The 22,611-nt window shown below is 43.6% G+C and overlaps 1 protein-coding gene across 2 annotated transcripts; it reads left to right on the top strand.

Moving 5' to 3' along the window:
- The first annotated feature begins 2,818 nt into the window (after positions 1-2,818).
- LOC311119945 (uncharacterized protein) lies at positions 2,819-20,820 on the top strand. Of its 2 annotated transcripts, XM_084194591.1 has the most exons (6): positions 2,819-3,093; positions 5,241-5,925; positions 6,790-6,839; positions 7,482-7,612; positions 17,520-17,686; positions 18,567-20,820. In XM_084194591.1, the coding sequence occupies exons 1-6, from the start codon at positions 3,032-3,034 to the stop codon at positions 18,735-18,737; spliced, it is 1,266 nt and encodes a 421-aa protein (XP_084050717.1). In that variant the 5' UTR covers positions 2,819-3,031; the 3' UTR covers positions 18,738-20,820. The 2 variants fall into 2 exon arrangements, with proteins under 2 accessions (XP_084050717.1, XP_084050716.1); XM_084194590.1 differs by lacking the exon at positions 2,819-3,093 and having other exon boundaries at positions 5,247-5,925; positions 18,567-20,819.
- Positions 20,821-22,611: the final 1,791 nt, after the last annotated feature.

Below are 22,611 nucleotides of genomic sequence, written 5' to 3'. Positions count from 1 at the left end.
GGCACGTAGCGGGATGACCATGACATCTGAAGACTTCCCTGCCCCACCGTTCGCTACAAGATTTTTAAAAAATCAGAATCACCTTTATTCGCCAAGTACATTTACAAATATTCAGAATTTTACTTGGTGATATGGTGCTGCTAGTGATAAACAACATTTAGAGACAGAATACAGACAGAGGAGTTTAAACAAAGTTTCCATACGTTATATACAACTAGGAAGAGCATAGAGCTGTAAGAGAATGAGCAGTGATACACACATATACAGTGGGTATACGGTTGATATACAGTGGGTATATGGTTGATATACAGTGGGTATATGGTTGATATACAGTGGGTATATGGTTGATATACAGGGGGTATATGGTTGATATACAGGGGGTATATGGTTGATATACAGGGGGTATATGGTTGATATACAGGGGGTATACGGTTGATATACAGTGGGTATATGGTTGATATACAGGGGGTATATGGTTGATATACAGTGGGTATATGGTTGATATACAGGGGGTATATGGTTGATATACAGTGGGTATACGGTTGATATACAGTGGGTATACAGTTGAAGTCGGAAGTTTACATACACCTTAGCCAAATACATATAAACTCAGTTTTTCACAATTCCTGACATTTAATTCTAGTAAAAATTCCCTGTCTTAGGTCAGTTAGGATCACCACTTTATTTTAAGAATGTGAAATGTCAGAATAATAGTAGAGAGAATGATTTATTTCAGCTTTTATTTATTTCATCACATTCCGAGTGGGTCAGAAGTTTACATACACTCAATTAGTATTTGGTAGCATTGCCTTTAAATTGTTTAACTTGGGTCAAATGTTTCGGGTAGCCTTCCACAAGCTTCCCACAATAAGTTGGGTGAATTTTGGCCCATCCCTCCTGACAGAGCTGGTGTAACTGAGTCAGGTTTGTAGGCCTCCTTGCTGCGACCAAGCTTTAACTTCCTAACTGATGTCTTGAGATGTTGCTTCAATATATCCACATAATTTTCCTTCCTCATGATGCCATCTATTTTGTGAAGTGCACCAGTCCCTCCTCCAGCAAAGCACCCCCTTGCTTCACGGTTGGGATGGTGTTCTTCGGCTTGCAAGAACCCCGTTTTTCCTCCAAACAACGATGGTCATTATGGCCAAACAGTTCTATTTTTGTTTCATCAGACCAGAGGACATTTCTCCATAAAGTACGATCTTTGTTCCCATGTGCAGTTGCAATCCGTAGTCTGGCTTTTCTATGGCGGTTTTGGAGCAGTGGCTTCTTCCTTGCTGAGTGGCCTTTCAGGTTATGTCGATATAGGACTCGTTTTACTGTGGATATAGATACTTTTGTACATGTTTCCTCCAGCATCTTCACAAGGTCCTTTGCTGTTGTTCTGGGATTGATTTGCACTTTTCGCACCAAAGTACGTTCATCTCTAGGAGACAGAACGCGTCTCCTTCCTGAGCGGTATGACGGCTGCGTGGTCCCATGGTGTTTATACTTGCATACTATTATTTGTACAGATGAACGTGGTACCTTCAGGCATTTGGAAATTGATCCCAAGGATGAACCAGACTTGTGGAGGTCTACAATTTTTTTTCTGAGGTCTTGGCTAATTTCTTTTGATTTTCCCATGATGTCAAGCAAAGAGGCATTGAGTTTGAAGGTAGGCCTTGAAATACATCCACAGGTACACCTCCAATTGACTCAAAGCTTCTAAAGCCATGACATCATTTTCTGGAATTTTCCAAGCTGTTTAAAGGCACAGTCAACTTAGTGTATGTAAACTTCTGACCCACTGGAATTGTGATACAGTGAATTATAAGTGAAATAATCTGTCTGTAAACAATTGTTGGAAAAATTACTTGTGTCATGCACAAAGTAGATGTCCTAACCGACTTGCCAAAACTATAGTTTGTTAACAAGAAATGTGTGGAGTGGTTGAAAAACGAGTTTTAATGACTCCAACCTAAGTGTATGTAAACTTCCGACTTCAACTGTATGGTTGATAAACAGTGGGTATATATGGTTGACATACAATGGGTATATGGTTGATATACAGTGTATTTCAACCATGGTCCTCTGTAGCTCAGCTGGTAGAGCACGGCGCTTGTAACGCCAAGGTAGTGGGTTAGATCCCCGGGACCACCCATACACAAAAATGTATGCACGCACGACTGTAAGTCGCTTTGGATAAAAGCGTCTGCTAAATGGCATATTATTTTTATTTATTTTTTATTTACAGTATCCGTATGAATATATCTAATTGCAGAGCAATGAACAGTGTAATGCAGTTATTTAGAGTACAGTTCAGAGATGGCTTGATGCCGTGTGCAGCATAGAGTGCATAGTCCTTTGTAGGACTACATTGGTCCTCTGTAGCTCAATTGGTAGAGCATGGCGCTTGTAACGCCAGGGTAGTGGGTTTGATCCACGGGACCACCCATACACAAAAAATGTAAGCATGCATGACTGTAAATCGGTTTGGTTAAAAGCGTCTGCTAAATGGCATATTATTGTTTAATCCAAAAATGTGGATCCTAAAATATACTGTTCAAATAACAAAATAGGATAATGGAACATTATTTAAGTTAATTATCACATATTATTCAATTTAAAACACTTATTTGAATGATCTTCCGTTCCATCACTGACACTGACATTAAAATAGCTCAGGCAGCCACAGAAAAGTTGCCTCCCTTCAGTGACTCCATTCATAGTAGGCCTGCTACCCCGGGCAGTTCTTCCAACGTGGGTTATGGCGTTTTTCCAGGACACACCTAAAATATGTGAATTATTTTGTACTGTACAGAGATCTTCAAGTGACAAGACGGCAAGCTGAGACGGAGTTGTGGGTGTCAACATAGACAACAGGCGTTTCTGGTTAATGCAAGTGTAAAATAAAAATAAAAACAGGTCTGAGTGAAGTTTGAGATAGAGAAACTTTCTTGGTGCTAGTAATTTCGTTTCGTGTGTCAGTGTGCTTGTTATTTATTTATAGATATTCGGTAACACATGCAGCGTCCGGACTCTGTTGATGATTGAGAGCACTTGGTGGAGAGAGAGAGAGTGGGCATCAGCGACTGCGCGTCTTGCCAGGTGTGTAATCATTAGTCCAAAACTTTTGCAAAGGAAACCATTTTCTACAAACGGAAAACGTTTTACAATAAAAACGACACTTTATATTGGACAAATTCAGCTAAGTCTCTCCCCGTTTCGTTCCGTTTGGTTCCTACTTAATAATACACCACAGGCAATGCTCTGACGTCACAAGTGAGTCCCGCAACTAAAGCAAGCCTAATCGAATTGAGGCTTTACATAATATATATATTATGGTTCAAACAGTGGATATACTTGCCAGGACAGACAACTCTTTGTTTGGAGCCAAAATCATGAAAGCACAGGTGGCAGAGTAACCGCAGGACATCGAGGTAATACATTTTTACTCCGGCTCTGTTTTTGGTTTACACTTACTGCAAGGAATTGAACTCCCCTCCTGTGGGATATAGATCATACTTCTGTTTAAAGTTCTCAGCGGCAGTCTCAACAGTTATGTAATGCCTTCTAGACAGCCCAAGTTCAAGATTGGATTTATACATAACATAAACACTGAAATTCGTGGTTATTACTTTAATACACAATTACAACTGCATTGTTGGTTAAGGGCTTGTCAGTAAGCATTTCACTGTAAGGTCTACACCTGTTGTATTCGGCACGTGTGACAAATAAAAATGTGATTTTATTTTATTTGAAAACACCAAGTTAAAAACATAAGTAAACATGATAGTATGGAGAATACATGTTGCTGTTCAAATCACACCAGTCATATGATAGTATGGAGAATACGTGTTGATGTTCACACCAGTCATATGATAGTATGGAGAATACATGTTGCTGTTCAAATCACACCAGTCATATGATAGTATGGAGAATACATGTTGCTGTTCAAATCACACCAGTCATATGATAGTATGGAGAATACATGTTGCTGTTCACACCAGTCATATGATAGTATGGAGAATACGTGTTGATGTTCACACCAGTCATATGATAGTATGGAGAATACATGTTGCTGTTCACACCAGTCATATGATAGTATGGAGAATACATGTTGCTGTTCACACCAGTCATATGATAGTATGGAGAATACATGTTGCTGTTCACACCAGTCATATGATAGTATGGAGAATACATGTTGCTGTTCACACCAGTCATATGATAGTATGGAGAATACATGTTGCTGTTCACACCAGTCATATGATAGTATGGAGAATACGTGTTGCTGTTCACACCAGTCATATGATAGTATGGAGAATACGTGTTGCTGTTCACACCAGTCATATGATAGTATGGAGAATACATGTTGCTGTTCACACCAGTCATATGATAGTATGGAGAATACATGTTGCTGTTCACACCAGTCATATGATAGTATGGAGAATACATGTTGCTGTTCACACCAGTCATATGATAGTATGGAGAATACATGTTGCTGTTCACACCAGTCATATGATAGTATGGAGAATACATGTTGCTGTTCACACCAGTCATATGATAGTATGGAGAATACATGTTGCTGTTCACACAAGTCATATGTCATTTAGATGTGGGTCAAGTTGCAGGGAGACAATTTCAATCAAATCAATATTTCAAATCAGTAGAATCAGTGAAAAATCTGTTGAATTCAAATCAGTAGACTGTCATGACTACATTTCATCTAATTATTGCAGCCAAAGACCAACACATTTATGTTAATATGTCTCTCATTTCAGTTGAAAACTAATTGGTGCTTTCAATATGTCACGTGAATATCAGAAAAAAGCACAGCTTTCTCATTAACTCACATTACATGTGGAGTGCACTTGACAGCCATGGACATGGCAATTGTGATCATACATACTGCAGCTGGTCAAAAGTAGCTGGTCTGACTCATGATTTATGTCCCAAAAATGGCACCCTATTCTGTACATAGTGCACTACTTTTGACCAGGGCTCTGGTCAAAAGTAGGGCGCTGTGTACGGAATAGGGTGCCATTTGGGATGCCGAGCGTGTTTTTAACTGCAGCTGTACCTACTTGTGAGCCGATCTTCACTTTGCAGCTTGACTCTGTAAAAGTGTACCAGTGATATGGAACAGCACACTGTGGTCCGGATGAATTGACCCATTTTCTGTGATTGTCCAATTTTATCTTCCTCTCTCCCCCCTCCCCTCCTTTCCCCTCCCCTCTCTCGGTTTCCTTTTACAGGCTGTTCTTTGCTGGGCACCTCCCTCCAGACTCTTTCTCTCTTTCATCCTCCCTTTCCCATACCCGCTTGACTTCCCTTCACTCTTCTTCTCTTTCTCCACCTGCACATCTGTCCCTCCATCCTTCCTTGACTCTACCTCCATCCAGCGGCGCTGCCATCATGCGTCGGTACAGCTCCGAGGGGTCCCTACTCGATATGGATTTCCTGCCGAGGACGAAGGTACCGCTGAAGGACCACAACTACCACAGCCGGGACGGGGAGTCAGGCACCTACACCCCCCACAAGGGGGAGGACAAACTGGATGGGCAAACCACCTCTCTCCCCCCCACCCCCATCATCCTGGAGCCTGGGGCCAGCCCTGGGAGTACGACGGGGAGGGGGGAACTGAGCAAGGAGCACAGCGTCAGCGCGGAGTACATCACAGAACTGGGGAAGCTAGAGGGTAAGGGTCATCTGGGAGTGATGAACCTCAGTGAAGGATGCAGGGCGTACAGTGACGGGCAGTTGGCTCCCGCTACTACAGGCCGCAGCACAGAGAGCGTGGGCAGGGACGACCAGCCGCCGCCCTCTCCCTCGTACTCAACCTCTGGCTCCAGCACCTTCTCCTTCAAGTCACAGCAACGGTCTCACGCCAGAGCCAAGCTGTCAGCAGCCAAGCTACACCTGAAGAGCCTGTTTGGGCAGGTAAAGAGTGATGGGGGAAAGGGGACAGGACTGGGGGTGGGAGGTCAGGGAGTGGGAGGTCAGGTTCACTAGCGGTGTGGTCTCTGACCGTGTTTTGGGTTTTGGATGTGTTAGGTCTACTGTATGGGAATTGATCGCCTGTGTGTCGTTGATGGCAGGTTGCACATTTTAGACCATTACATTGTGACCTAGTGAAATCTCTACTCCAACCAGGAGCTAAAACAAGCTAAAACAAATGCACCCTCTGGTCCCTCCTAGTGGTATTCTAACCTTGAGCTTCATCTGACAGAGTGTTATTCATAAAGCAAGCGGCTGTGTTAATGTCAAGGTCACACTAAGTTGACAAAGGATTAAATAATCATAAGATATTCAGTCGTGCGCAACGGCACACATTTACGTCAAATATTCTCAATTTGATTTAAATATTGTCATGCATATTATTCCTGTCATTGTGTAACTCATTAGGTGCTCTTCAAATCTTTCATTTGATTATTTTAGATAAAACCATCTGCCAAATGGCAAAACCAATGAATACAAAGTTTGGCGGTGGAAAGTCCTTCTCCTCTCCTATTTCCCCTATATGTTGGCATCCACGTTGACATCCACTACCTCTTTCCCATAGGTCATGTTTTAATGGTTTCCGTTTGGAATGTTGGATGTTTTTTTTAATGGCGTCAATGATTCGATACAGGAAAATATTGCTCAAACTGAACTTCTTTAAATGTTATATTACGTTTGGGCCAAAACCAAAGAAGTCATACCGCTGAGATTTCTGTGTGTGTGTGTGTGTGCGCTGACTGTATGTATGTGTGACACATGTCAATCATTTTAAATGTGGAAACAAACTAATGCTGTCTCTTCCAGAGTCCCCATTCGTCACATTCCAACCTGTTTAACCCGGAACAGAAAGACAGGTGAGCTCATCAACGTGCCTGGGCATTGCATTCCGATGGTAACCCAAGTTCAATTCGGATGAAAATAAATGTGATTGTCAACACTGATGTCACACAGATATACCAAAATATCCTTATCACATGATTGGTTTCCGTAACTTAATCTTGTGCTCCACACATGTCCTCCACTGTGGGCAATAGCCTGTGGACGAGGTTGCTTTCTTAGACGAAGATGTCTAAAGCAGTCCCCCGGCCAAACGGCACCCTAGTCCCTATGTAGCCCATAGGGCTCTGGTCACAAGTAGTGCACTAAATAGGGAATAGGGTGCCATTTGGGACGCACACTAAGAAGTTCAGTTTTATAGGATACCCATCTGGACCTCATCCATCCTTGATGTTGAAATGATACTGAGCCAACCAAAACGTACTGTTATCTTTTCATCTCATTCTATCTCTCTCTCCCTTTCTCTCTAACCTCCCCCTGTCTCTCTCTCCCTGTCTCTCTAACCTCCCCCTGTCTCTATCTCTCCCTGTCTCTCCCTCTCCCTATCTCTCCCTGTCTCTCCCTCACCCCCTCTCCCTATCTCTCTCTGTCTCTTTCCTTACACATCCTCTCTCCGTATCTCTCACACCCTTCCTCTACCCCCCTCTCCTCCCTAACAGTGCTAAAGAGCGGCGGTCTCGCCTCCCGTTGATGCGCCAGTGGAGTCAGGTGGGCCACAGCAAGGCCAAGTTCAGCCGGGAGGAACTGGATAAGTGGGCTAAGTCGCTGGACACCCTCCTGGCCAGTCAGAGTAAGTAGACTAGGACACCCTCCTGGCCAGTAGACTAGGACACCCTCCTGGCCAGTAGACTAGGACACCCTCCTGGCCAGTAGACTAGGAATCCCTCCTGGCCAGTAGACTAGGAAACCCTCCTGGCCAGTAGACTAGGAAACCCTCCTGGCCAGTAGACTAGGACACCCTCCTGGCCAGTAGACTAGGACACCCTCCTGGCCAGTAGACTAGGAAACCCTCCTGGCCAGTAGACTAGGAATCCCTCCTGGCCAGTAGACTAGGACACCCTCCTGGCCAGTAGACTAGGAATCCCTCCTGGCCAGTAGACTAGGACACCCTCCTGGCCAGTAGACTAGGACACCCTCCTGGCCAGTAGACTAGGAAACCCTCCTGGCCAGTAGACTAGGACACCCTCCTGGCCAGTAGACTAGGACACCCTCCTGGCCAGTAGACTAGGAGGCCCTCCTGGCCAGTAGACTAGGAATCCCTCCTGGCCAGTAGACTAGGAAACCCTCCTGGCCAGTAGACTAGGAAACCCTCCTGGCCAGTAGACTAGGAGGCCCTCCTGGCCAGTAGACTAGGAAACCCTCCTGGCCAGTAGACTAGGAGGCCCTCCTGGCCAGTAGACTAGGAAACCCTCCTGGCCAGTAGACTAGGAATCCCTCCTGGCCAGTAGACTAGGAATCCCTCCTGGCCAGTAGACTAGGAATCCCTCCTGGCCAGTAGACTAGGAATCCCTCCTGGCCAGTAGACTAGGAAACCCTCCTGGCCAGTAGACTAGGAAACCCTCCTGGCCAGTAGACTAGGAACCCCTCCTGGCCAGTAGACTAGGACACCCTCCTGGCCAGTCTAAGTAGACTAGGGTGCTATTCATTACTGCACACCGTAGCAAAAGGTTTTTCAACGGAAAACTAAAAAAAGGTATTTCAGTCAGACTGAGTAGTACAGCCAGTCCCAAACCACTCCCTACCCTTCCTCCTTGGCCTTTACCCTTCCATGTTTGCTGATCTGAAGGATTTATTCAGGTATAATCAGAGCAGTGGTGAAGCTTCCACCATAATGCTTCCACTGTACAGATCTACGAATATGGAAGGGTTAGGGCAAAGGTAATCTCGGCATCCCAGAAGGAAACTCTGGCGCCAGCTACTTGATTGGGTTGTAGGGGGAAGAGGTATGAGAAAAGATACTAGAATGAGGAGAGGAAGCAGGGCGGTAGCTCCACCCCCAACTCTCTCGGCAAGTTTCGGTGAAGTCTATGAGCCAAATGTCTCCTTCAGAAATGTGAAAGATGCTCACACCTGCCAAATCGGGATTTGTCCAAATGACCAGTGACATTACAAAGAACGCACCAGAACATTTGTTGCACCGGAGTGTGTACTGGGCACCCCGTCTAATAAGAGTTGGATGTTCATTTTGTCTATGGTCTGTCTTTGAGTTTAGTTGACATCCTGCAGGCTGTTTGACAGATGTTCTGATACCATCTGTGTTACGTAGTCTGTCCACAAGAGACTTAAGGGCAAAGAGGAAGTGGAAGAAGCAAAGTGTACTCTGCTCCTGTTTTACAACCTCAGCTCACCAGTTTCTTGCAGCATGTTGTGACGTCAGTCAGCGTGATAGATCCGTAGGGTGTCGGCGTACGTCACTGGTTTCTGTGTGTTGTGCCATAAAGCTGAGCACAGCACTAGTTCACACTTCAGCTGAACCCACTAGTTACTTTGAATAGATGTGATAGAAAACAGTAAGAATGTTTTAGATTACTATCTAGGCTGTGTTCCAAATATTTATAGTTTTTTTTTTTTTACGGTATTTGATAGTATTTTATGTTTTTAAATAATAAAAGTTCAGAATTTGCTTAATGAGTTGTGCGTGTCCCTAGGGTGGCAACACATACATTCTAAGTGATTTCAATGGGTTTTTCTCCATTCTGATTTGTCTGTGCTGTTCAATCAAACAAAAGTTGATCTCATTTGAGATCATTTCCACACTGTCACGTTGGGCTGCACGATATGGCCAATACAATCTAGACTTTTATGTTTTAACCAAATATTGCAATTTGCCATTTGACTTGTGATTTTAGATAGAAACACTTGGGTGAACTGTTGGAATCATGGAAATGATTATTCGAATTCTGTAGTTGGAATGTACGGTAATAGTGGACAATTTGAATACAGTGTCGTGTGACAAGACAACGAATGGAAAAAGCCAGGGAGACGTTCATAGAGTTAGGAAGTAGAATACTATTAGAATCTCTACAGGGTTTCATTTGAAAAGGGCGTGTATTCGTAAAGCGTCTCAGAAAAAGAAGCGCTGATCTGGGATCAGGTCTCCCCTTGTCCATGTCATCTTATTCATTATGATCTAAAAGGGGAAAAAACTGATCCTGGATCAGCACTCCTACTCCGAGACGCTTCATGAATACAGTCCCAGTTCTCAGATCGGTTGTTCTACGTGACAAGGGTCATGGGGGGTGGAAACTTACAACCATTTTATAATAGGTGTGCCTGCTGAATCCCAAATGGCACCCTGTTCCCTATATAGTGCACTACTTTTGACCATACTCAGGTCAAAGGTAGTGCACTTAATAGGGAACAGGGTGCCATTTGGGGCGCACCCTGAGACCAAGGAAGACACAGGAATGTCTTATTTACTTGACTTCCTCGTTCCTTCTAGAATTTCTCCTGTCCTGTTACTGACACCGCTCTTATTCCATTATACCACAATGCTGTTGTGACAGTTTGTTGTCGTTATCTTATACGGCAAAGCTTTCCTGTAACGTAACTGTCAACGGAAGGTTGTTGGAAACACCCTCCCTGAGTTATTTTTGGTCCCGTACGACATGGGTAGACAACCCTGGTCCTGGAGGGCCACAGGCAGGTTTAACCGACCTGGAAGACCAGGTGTGTTGAATTTTGTCAATCACTGAACTGATCAATTAGCTCAGTTGCTCAGGTGTGGTGCCTAGTTGGAACAAGATCCTGCGGTACCTGTGGCCCTCCAGGACCAGGGTTGTCTACCCATGTCGTACGGGACCAAAAATAACTAAGGGAGGGTGTTTCCAACAACCTTCCGTTGACAGTTACGTTACAGGAAAGCTTTGAAAGGGAAAGTGTCTTTGTTGAATGCTTGGAATAGTTTCCTTGCTTTTTCTAGTGATTGTTGTCAGTTAAAGATAAACCCTAGGTTGTCATGGCTACACTTGCCCCCCCACACCATACGTTGGTGTAGTCCTACAGGAACGTGGGACATTGGAGAACCATTCATGCTTACAGTGCATTCGGAAAGTATTCAGACCCCATTACATTTTCCACATTTTGTTACGTGATTTGCAGTTGACAGTGCATGTCAGAGCAGAAATCAAGCCATGAGGTCGAATAAATTGTCCGTAGAGCTCCGAGACAGGATTGTGTCGAGGCACAGATATGGAGAAGGGTACCAAAAAATGTCTGCAGCATTGAAGGTCCCCAACAACACAGTGGCCTTCATCATTCTTAAATGGAAGATATTTGGAACCACCTAGACTCTTCCTAGAGCTGGCCACCTGGCCAAACTGAGCAATCAGGGGAGAAGGGCCTTGGTCAGGGAGGTGACCAAGAACCCGATGGTCACTCTGACAGAGCTCCAGAGTTCCTCTGTGGAGATGGGAGAACCTTCCAGAAGGACAACCTTCTCTGCAGGACTCCACCAATTAGGCCTTTATGGTAGTGGCCAGACAGAAGCCAATCCTCAGTAAAAGGCACATGACAGCCCACTTGGAGTTTGCCAAAAGGCACCTAAAGGACTCAGACCATGAGAAACAAGATTCTCTGGTCTGATGAAAACAAGATTGAACTCCTTGGCCTGAATGCCAAGTGTCACGTCTGGAGGAAATCTGGCACCATCCCTACGGTGAAGCATGGTGGTGGCAGCATCATGCTGTGGGGATGTTTTTCAGTGGCAGGGACTGGGAGACTAGTCAGGATCGAGGGAAAGATGAACGGAGCAAAGTACAGAGCGGTCCTTGATGAAAACCTGCTCCAGAGCGCTCAGGACAACGACCCTAAGCACACAGCCAAGACAACGCAGGAGTGGCTTCGGGACATGTCTCTGAATGTCCTTGAGTGGCCCAGCCAGAGCACGGATCTCAACCCGATCGAACATCTCTGGAGAGACCTGAAAATAGCTGTGCAGCGAAGCTCCCCATCCAACCTGACTGAGCTTGAGAGGATCTGCAGAGAAGAATGGGAAAAACTCCCCAAATACCTTTTAGTCATTTAGCAGCATACTGGCCCCCCCGTGGGAATTGAACCCACAACCCTGGCGTTGCAAACGCCATGCTCTACCAACTGAGCTACATGTGTGCCAAGCTTGTAGCGTCATACCCTAGAAGATTCGAGGCTGTAATCACTGCCAAAGGTGCTTCAACAAAGTACTAAGTGAAGGGTCGAATACTTATCTAAATGTGATATTTCAGTTTTTATTTATTTATACATTTGCAAAATTTTCTAAAAACCAGTTTTTGCTTTGTCATTGTGGGGTACTGTGTGTATATTGATGAGGGGGGAAAAAACAATTTAATCAATTTCAGAATAAGGCTGTAACGTAACAAAATGTGAACAAAGTAAAGGGGTCTGAATAATTTCCGAATGCACTGGAATGGAGCCTGTAGACACAATGGGTGGAGACAAAGAAGAGCTCTCCAGTAGGTAACAAAATATTCAAAGGCCATTTTCTCAAAAGTGAGGTTACAAGTTGATCAACTTTCAAAGCAGAATTACTTTCCCATTGTTCCCTTAAATGTAGTGTATGATATATCATTTTGTAGCTCTGTGTCTCTGCTTTTATCCAATGTAAAAAATATATACAATTTCAAATGTTGCTTCACAAGACCGAATCAAGGCGGTTGGTCACATAGGATACATGCCTAAGTCTCAACGGTTGGGTTTAGACAGGCAGCCCATTTCTGACCATTTGCCCAATTATTAGCAAAAGAGCTTATCTGGTTGGTCAAAAGACAGATTCAGATTTTAAACTTTATTGTCCATTCTTGTGGAATGGAAATGTCTTTTATAGGCATGTGGCTCACACATGGCAATCAGACAGAACACAAAAACAGTCTCTAAATGATAGCCTCATAAATACATACACACAAATACTATCATCAGAGTCTACTGTTAAAGAAATTGAAAGCTTTCTTGGAAATCAAAGTTCAACTTCTATCTATTACCAGGGAATGAATGTCATATTGATCAATTATCACTGAAAGTAGTTTCTCTTTTATTTCATACCTGAATCAGCTCTGTAGTGCTAGGACAAAAAACCAAAACGTGCACTCCTCAGGGTCTCCAGGACTGAATTTGGGAAACACTGACATACTGTATATGCTTTTTACAAGGTAGTGTTGAGGGCAGCAGGTAGCCTAGCGGTTAAAGCGTTGGGCCAGTAACCGAAAGGTTGCTGGTTCGAATACCCGAGCTGACAAGGTGAAAAATATGTCAGTGCCCTTGAGGAAAGCACTTAACCCTGACCCTGTAAAATAACACGTTTCACTGCACCTATGTGACAATTAAAACATGTTTTGTCCTCACAAGAATAGGGACATTTTGCCGGTCCCCACAGGGGAAAAAAGCTATTTTAGCCTTAGGTTTTATCACGACTCAGGATATGACCCAGATGCAGACACAGGAGGCGGACGGTTCGGTTCTCAGAATATTTACTATAACAAAAGGGGCAGGAAAAAGGGCTGGCAGAGGATCGTGATCCAAGGCAGAGTCAAAAAGGGACAGAACAGCAGGCAGGCTCAGGGTCAGGCAAGAACTAGAGAACTGGAGAAACAGGAAACACGCTGGTAAGACCTGACAAAACAAGATGAACTGGCAACAGACAAACAGAAAATGCAGGTATAAATACAAAGGGGACAAGGGGTTAAAATAGGAGAAACCTGGTGGATACAAGCAGAAGACATGTGAAACAGATCAGGGTGTGACAGGTTTAGGGTTACAATTACGGTTAGAATTAGGGTTAGGGATTGGGTTTAGGGTTAGGATTTAGTTATGGTTATGGTTAAGAAGGGCTGCTGGGTGTTATGTGTGTCATTGAAAGGTTGCTGGTGAATCCCTTTTACTTCATGCTCCATTGTATTTTAAACACCAATCAGAAGAGAATCCAACAGATAAACAAAGAATATAATCATTTATTTCAAGTGTATGATTTCTTTGTATCTAGTTTTGAATGTGGTTTGTCAGACTATTTTTTAAAGATCAATAAATGTAGATGTTGTGTACATGACAGCAGTCGTTGGTCATTAAGCTGGAGCTCAGTGCTAAGTAATGATAAGGAAATAACCTATATGCTCCAGTGCCATGCATTCTATCCAAGGGGTGGAGGGGTGTGAAACCTGATGTTAATCATTGCTGCTCTGTCATTTATCTATTTGCTACGTATGGATGGTGGTTGTTGTTGACAAATGTATATGTGTATTTTAATACAATAATGGTTGAATTTAAGAAGTTAGGGTTAGGGATAGGGTTTAGGGTTAGGATTTAGTTATGGTTAAGGTTAAGAAGGGCTGCTGGGTGTTATGTGCGTCATTGTTCTCCGTCCGGGTAGATGTTGCCTACGCTAGTTTCACATTGTAAAGTGTGGCCGACAGTCTGCGATTTTATATTTATTGAAATTTGAAAGTCGATTAGGCTGGTAAAGTCAAACCTCACAACACGTTCTGAAACCGCTCTGATGACGAACACATTTTTCCTTGTTTCCATTCGTCCTCTTCACATGGCTGCTGGTTGCGTTTCGCTACCACCTAAAATATTGTGAAGATTGCCCAATAATTTGTTTTTTGTAAGGACCCAAAAAAATGGAGGCAGAGGGAGAACCTATTCAAGTAAGCAAATAAATTTTTTTAACGTAAAAACAATGTCTTATTAGCTAGCTAGCTAGCTAGCTGGCTACAGTAGGCCATTGTGTAGGCTAACTCAATCGAACTACTAGATAGATGGCTAGCTAGCTAACTTTACACACTATTTAGCTAAGTGAATTAAATGTAATCAGCTAGCTAACTTCCTATTAGATAGCTATCTTGATGTAATCGTTGTAAATTTAAAAACAGTCTCCAAATGCATTTGTAGATAACAGCCATAGAAGAGGCTGAAATTGCAGCTCCAGCTGTCTGTAAAGGGAGAATGTAGACTACTGGACAGGGCAGGTCATTTTGTGGGAGGACATTTTATGGAAAGATTCTCTAGTTCCAGTCCCTGGAGGGGAAATCTAGGAGGACAGAGAGATAATAGCAACATAATATTCAGTGCTAATTTGAGTGTAATGAAACCTGTATCTTTGTGATGTTTTCTGTCCTCAGATATGGAAAGCTGTGAAAGCCTGTTTCCAGATGAAGAGAGAGGTCCCAAGAGACTAAGGGCATATGCCTATAGACCTACCTGTGTTAGCAAATATTGTATCCAAAAAATACAGTTAAACAATCACACACAATGTATAAACCTATTACAATTGGAGAAGGCCAACCCTGCTGGAGGTCTGCTGGGTGTGCAGGGTTCTGTTTCAGCCCAGCAATAACACACCTGATTCAATTTATCAAACCTAATGAGTTGATAATCCATGTGTGCTATTGCTGTGCTGGACTAGAAGTCTGCTCACCCAGTGGGTCAGGGACCAGTGGAGCGAGGTTGGCCAACGCTGGTAATGAGTTTTTTTTTTTTTTGTTCACCTGAAATGATGCTTTAGTCATAATAGCCTCCTGGTTACTATCTCAGTGATCTGTTGTTTAGACTAACGTGTCTAACCTGTACATACCAGTTAGCTTATTTGTACATTTATGAAGTGATGAAGTTTAGATTATTTTGAAGTGAAGTGTTTAAAACTTGTTTTTTAATTGTTAAACTATTATTCAAAATGAACTAGTGTCAGGTGAGAGGGGAAGGGGTTCTGTCTGTAATGTGTCTGTGTTTCTGTGTTGTATTCTCAAAATGAACATTGTCTAGTTGTCAGGTCTCCAAGTCAGTTTTATTTGATTGTCTCTCTCTCTCTCAGGATGTCAGTCAGATGTGAAATACATTTTGCAGTTTATCATATGGCATGCATCACCGATGCAGCCAGGGGTCTACGGTATGATGTCATTACCGGTCTAATGTGCATCTGGCATCTGTGGCGGAGAACTCACACATTCTTCACATGTTGACCTACGACCTATACGTTCTCCATTTTAAAACGATACCAGTAGACAATGTCTCTATAAGGCAAACCATATACCAGATTTTGTACATGCTTTTAAGTGCTGACATATATATTTAAAAAAAATGTAGTGCAAATCCAACCCTTGTAATTTAGATACAGTATTAAAATAAGGAGATGAGCATTACAGGTAACATTTTATGAGGTTCATCTTATTTTTAGATTTTAGCAATGTTGCTAGCAGAATGATTGCAGTTCCCATAGATAGACAGTACATGGTTGCCCTATGTATCACTGACCCTGCATAAGCTAGCGACTGGGCTAACACAGGAAACCTTTCAGGTCAATAATATGCTGTTTTCTATTAAACATTTTGTTGGTTTTCTAATCATAAAGGAAATTGAACAAGCTAGTAGCTAGCTAGTTAGTTATACCTAGGTAGCTTACAAGGTTAGCTGACCTCATTGTGGCTAACTGCTTTGTCCTCATGCTAGCCTTTACAGCCAAATATCACATGTCAAAAATATAAATATTGATATGGCCAGCATCGTAGTCTGTTGCTCCTACGGCACTTAACCTGTGAGCACCTTTGGAGCTCCGCCCATGCAAAGCATTTGATTGTTTGACGTGTTTGCGAAAACGTCACTGATTTACATCTTGTGCTGACCCCTCTTTAGCTGATTTCAGCCATTGAACTTCCCCAGGCTTCCCGTTTTTCTGGTTCGCGACGAGGCTAGGTTAAGGGTTACTGTTGGCATTATAGGAGTTAGGGAAAATAGGAGTTTGAATGGGAATCAATTATTTGGTCCCCACAGGGAGAGTAAACAAACGTGTGTGTGTGTGTGTGTACGTACGTGGTTAATGTGTTGCCCCGTCTGTCCCAGTCACGGTGTGTGAACAATTACATGTTGTAACCACTGTGTCAGCAATCTGCTGTCCTTATTCGTTTCCCCACCCCCACTCAGTCTGCACGAAAAATATGTTGCAACCAGAGAGAGAGAGAGAGAGAGAGAGAGAGAGAGAGAGAGAGAGAGAGAGAGAGAGAGAGAGAGAGAGAGAGAGAGAGAGAGAGAGAGAGAGAGAGAGAGAGAGAGAGAGAGAGAGAGAGAGAGAGAGAGAGAGAGAGAGAGAGAGAGAGAGAGAGAGAGAGAGAGAGAGAGAGAGAGAGAGAGAGAGAGAGAGAGAGAGAGAGAGAGAGAGAGAGAGAGAGAGAGAGAGAGAGAGAGAGAGAGAGAGAAGAGAGAGAGAGAGAGAGAGAGAGAGAGAGAGAGACTTAGTTAGCAATAATGAAAATGTACTGAAAAAATATCCTATGATTGATTAGTACTTTACAGTCTGTGTATATTTCTGTGTGAATGTGTGTTTGCATGTCAGTGTGTGTGTGTACAATAACCTTTTTGAAATGTCAGGACTTTTTTCAGGTCCTGAATTTGTTCAAATGCTATTTTAAGCATAAGGGTTAGGTTTTGGGGTTAGGGTTTTTCAGGTTAGAGTTAGGGAAAATAGGATTTTTAATGGTGAAACATTTTTACACTCCAAAAAGTCACAAATAAAGCTGTGTGTGTGTGTTTGCATGTCAGTGTATTGACCAATGGTGTGTGTGAACATCCCATCTGCCTCGTCTTCCCTCGAGTGACGTCCTAAATGTACCTTCATAAACCTAATACTCCTCCCTCTCTCTCTCTCTCTCCCTCCCTCCTCCACCTCTACCCATCCCCCTCCTCCACCTCTACCTTCCCCTCCCCCTCTCTCTCTCCAGCGGGCGTGTCCGTGTTTGGAGCATTCCTTCGCTCAGAGTTTAGTGAGGAGAATCTGCAGTTCTATCTGGCCTGTGAGCAGTACAGAAACTCGTCCAACAACTTCAGCCTGCACAGACGGGCCAAGGAGATCACTGCCACATATATTGAGGCGGGGGCGCCGCGAGAGGTATACAGACTTTGTCTATATGTTAACCTGCCGGGCTGGCCTGTTTCTGACGGTCTATCTGTCCATCTGTGGGCTGGCTGTTTCTGACGGTCTATCTGTCCATCTGTGGGCTGGCCTGTTTCTGACGGTCTATCTGTCCATCTGTGGGCTGGCCTGTTTCTGACGGTCTATCTGTCCATCTGTGGGCTGGCTGTTTCTGACGGTCTATCTGTCCATCTGTGGGCTGGCCTGTTTATATTGGTCTGTCTGTAAATGGGCGTCTCTTCATCATGTTTAATGATCTGGTCATCTTCCTCCTCCTGCCTGGAGGTGTGTTTGTTAAACCAGTTAATTCACCCATCCCCCGTCCTCTCCCTCTTTCACTCTCTCTGTCCCCTCTCTCCCCCCACCCCCCGTCCTCCCCCTCTTCACTGTCTCTCCTCTCTCTCTCTCTCCCCCTCCTCTCCCTCTATCACGGTCTCTCCCCTCTCTCTCTCTCTCCCTCATCCCGTCCTCTCCCTCTTTCACTCTCTCTGTCCCCTCTCTCTCTCCCTCATCCCCGTCCTCTCCCTCTTTCACTCTCTCTCCCCCTCTCTCTCTCCCTCCATCCCCCGTCCTCTCCCTCTTTCACTCTCTCTGTCCCCTCTCTCTCCCCCCCATCCCCCGTCCTCTCCCTCTTTCACTGTCTCTCCCCTCTCTCTCTCTCCCTCCATCCCATGTCCTCTCCCTCTTTCCCTCTCTCTCCCTCCATCTCCTTCCCAATGCCTTTCTCTCTCACTGTCCCTGTCTCTCATCCTCCGTCTCTCCATACCTCTCTCTTTCCCTCTCTCTCTTTCTTTCTCCCCTCTCTCTCTCTCTCTCTCTCTTTCCCACTCTGCCTCTCTCTCCCTTTCCCTTTCAGGTGAACTTGGACAGTAAGACCAGAGAACTAACCACACAGCTCCTACAGGCCCCATCACACACCTCCCTGTCCCACGCCCAGAAACGCATCTACTCCATCCTGGATACAGACTGCTACCCCCGCTTTCTCCAGTCCACCATCTACCTCACCCTGCTAGGCCAGGCTGACTAGAGACTAAGGGCTCCATTCAATCCGTATCGCGGAAGTTCAGAACTACAGCGCGATTGAAATGTAAAGGCAACGTTACTGCGTTAGTGGAGAGTACATTCACGTTAAACGCTGCATACGATGGCTCAATCGGAAATGACCTTTTACATTTCAATCGCGCTGTATTCTATTCTCCACTCTCCACCCTCCACCCTTCTCCCAGAGTGTACACTTGCACACTCTCTTGCATGGATTTAACAATGGTGGAAAGGAAACTCCAATCCAGTGCTTTTGAAATCCACGATGGGCGTGTGCAAGTGCCTTCTGGGAAAGGATGGAGAACTGGGACCTGTCTGTCGTAGACCTGTCTGTTGTAGACCTGTCTGTCGTAGACCTGTCTGTTGTAGACCTGTCTGTCGTAGACCTGTCTGTCGTAGACCTGTCTGTCGTACTGTCGTAGACCTGTCTGTCGTAGACCTGTCTGTTGTAGACCTGTCTGTTGTAGACCTGTCTGTCGTAGACCTGTCTTTTGTAGACTTGTCTGTCGTAGACCTGTCTGTTGTAGACCTGTCTGTTGTGGATATGGGGTTGGCCAGTTGCAGGAGATGCAGTTACATAATGTAGAGTTAAAGAGTGTTTAGGGTTTAGTCATTCCCGTTAATGAGTAGGGCATGGAACAGAACAACGTTTAAAAAATGTTTTGCAACGGAAAACGAAAATTAGAGTTCCTTATTGGACAAGTCCAGGTAGTCCCCTCTCTGTTTCAGTCAGTTTTTTTTTTCTTTATTTGGTGCCTAATGAACACGACCCATCTTCTGTTAGGTTCTGTTCTGCTCAGGGTGTGAAGAAGCTTGGGGAAATGAAAGCAGAGAAAAAATGATGGGGTTTGGATTGAAGGAGCTTGCCAAGCGATCAACAGAGGTTACGAGACAGGGACCTGTTTTTTTCCCCATGACTTAGCGAGTGTGACCCGAGGTGGCGTGAAACTACAGATATCATTGTTTGTAATCATTAAACATCATGTTTTTTTGTTGGCGTCACTCGTAGCAGAGCAGCTAAGTAGCCGATAGGTCCCTCACGGTCCAATGAGCACGTATGGAATTCCGACAGAGTGGACAAAGGAAAAACACATCAGGCAAGATAACGCACTAGTTAAAAAGGATAAAGCACTTTGTGACTTACTTATGTAGTGTAATGCAGGTGAAACCCAAAGCAGTTCACATTGGTAGAGGAGGGTGGTGGAGGTTGGCCCGTACAAGGAAGTAACCTATTTAAAGATTGCCTCAGATAGCCTCGAGGAACTCTTTTTGAAAAAGGGATTCCTTTCAAAGATTTCACCTTAAAATCCCTGACGGTTTTATTAACATATCAAGACAGATCATTTGTCACTAGATAATTCAAAAATGGTATTGCTTCCAAGTAGGCCATCTTACATTACAGTAACTGTGCACACAAGTAGGGCCTCGGGCAAACAAAGTTAGTGTTGGTTTGACGCTATAGGCGGCAGGTAGCTTAGTGGTTAAGAGCGTTGTGCCAGTAACCGAAAGGTTCTAATCCCCGAGCCAACTAGGTGAAAAATCTGTCGATGTGCCCTTGAGCAAGGCACTTAACCCTAATGACTAAAATGAAGCTGTTCTTATGTGACTGCAGTGTTCTAAACAGCATTAGAAAACAGCCTAATTTAATTGGGGGAAACCGAGAGAGAGAATCCCTTTTACTTCATGCTCCATTGTATTTTAAACACCAATCAGAAGAGAATCCAACAGATAAACAAATAATATAATCATTTATTTCAAGCGTATGATTTCTTTGTATCTAGTTTTGAATGTGGTTTGTCAGACTATTTTTTAAAGATCAATAAATGTAGATGTTGTGTACATGACAGCAGTCGTTGGTCATTAAGCTGGAGCTCAGTGCTAAGTAATGATAAGGAAATAACCTATATGCTCCAGTGCCATGCATTCTATCCAAGGGGTGGAGGGGTGTGAAACCTGATGTTAATCATTGCTGCTCTGTCATTTATCTATTTGCTACGTATGGATGGTGGTTGTTGTTGACAAATGTATATGTGTATTTTAATACAATAATGGTTGAATTTAAGAAGTTTAAGCTGCCCATCAATCATTGTTTTTTGCGACCAGTGGACAGCCAGTGAAATGATACGCTTGCATAGTGCAGCTGTTGCAAGAGTTCCTCGCTTCTAAACTTCACCATGGTATTGCGCAGGTAGCTTAGTGGTTAAGAGCGTTGTGCCAGTAACCGAAAGGTCGCTGGTTCTAATCCCCGAGCCGACTAGGTGAGAAATCTGCCGATGTGCCCTTGAGCAAGGCACTTAACCCTAATTGCTCCTGTAAGTCGCTCTGGATAAGAGCGTCTGCTAAATGACTAAAAAATAAATAATAATAATAAAATAAAAACTAGTTTAATTTAAGAAGGCTTTTATTGCTCAATCTAATTTGTGGTGATATATGTGCTTGTTTTTATAGGCCAAACGGACACTCGAAACTCAAACTCGCGCGCTTTTGATAGACTTAAGCAGCTGCAAATGGTCGAGAAATCAGTGTCACCAACAAAAAAAAACTGAAACAATAGACCAATAGCAAATGCAGCCATATCGTACATCTTTCACATGCAAGTTGCACTTTTCTGCAGGCATAGTGCTCAAAGCATGCCATTCCATTCCTAGTGCTCAAAGCATGCCATTCCAAGAGAGCAGCACTTATTTTTCAACTCGAAGCAATGAACTCAATCAGTCCTCCATGACAAGATAAACAACAGAGTAGGCTATTAAGCCCTTAGTTTTGGGGTTGTGCTCGGGTAAAACATTTAGGGTAAAACTATACCATATTTCCAAGTCCTATTCTTGAAAGTCTAGGGATATTCAATTAATTGGAATGACTAGAAATCTGACAGACTTTGGTTTTTAATGTAAAGACAAAGCCTAAGCATATTATTATCTGTAGTAGAAAGCAATGGGTTAGAAAAAGAAACTACATAACCAACCCATAAAGTAAAATGCAACATCCATTTATGGCCAGCTATTTGAACTCTAACACTGATTTATCCTGCAATAGATGTCGTTCAATTAGTCACATTCCTTTTAGTCTTCTTCTAATGCCTCTTAAAGGGATACTTCAGGAGTTGGGCAGAGGCCATTTATCTACTTCCACAGAGTCAGATGAACTCGTGGATACCATTTTTATGTCTCTGTCTCCAGTTTGAAGGAAGTTCGAGGTAGTTTTGCGAGCCAATGCTAACTAGCGTTAGCGCAATGACTGGAAGTCTATGGGGATCTGCTAGCATAACTGAAAGTAATCATTACTTTACTGAGTTTGGGTAATCCAGAAATTACATTACTGATTACAATGTTGTACAGGTAACTAGTAACTGTAACTGATTTACATTTAGAAAGTAACCTACCTAAACCCAGGGTTAATGTTTGGGTTAGGTTTAAAATCTGATTTTAAGAAGATCAATTGTAGAACTATATTGATCCAAAATATAAACGCAACATGCAACAATTTCAACGACTTTACTGAGTTACAGTTCATATAAGGAAATCAGTCAATTGAAATAAATTCATTAGGCCCAAATCTATGGATTTCACATGACAGGGCAGGGGTGCTGCCATGGGTGGGCCTGGGAGGGCATAGACCCACCCATTGAGGAGCCAGGCCCAGCCAATCAGAATGAGTTTTATGGTAGAGAAATTCCATTCAACTATCTGGCAACAGCTCTGGTGGACATTCCTGCAGTCAGCATGCCAATTGCATGCACACCCTCAACTTGAGACATCCGTTGCATTGTGTTGTTTGGCAAAACTGCACATTTTAGATTGGCCTTTTACTGTCCCCAGAACAAGGGGCACCTGTGTAATGATCATGCTGTTTAATCAGCT

This window comes from Coregonus lavaretus (assembly GCF_964263955.1).
Source record: "Coregonus lavaretus genome assembly, contig: HAP1_SCAFFOLD_2621, whole genome shotgun sequence".
Lineage (NCBI taxonomy): Eukaryota > Metazoa > Chordata > Actinopteri > Salmoniformes > Salmonidae > Coregonus > Coregonus lavaretus.
This window is presented reverse-complemented; position numbering and strand designations above follow the sequence as displayed.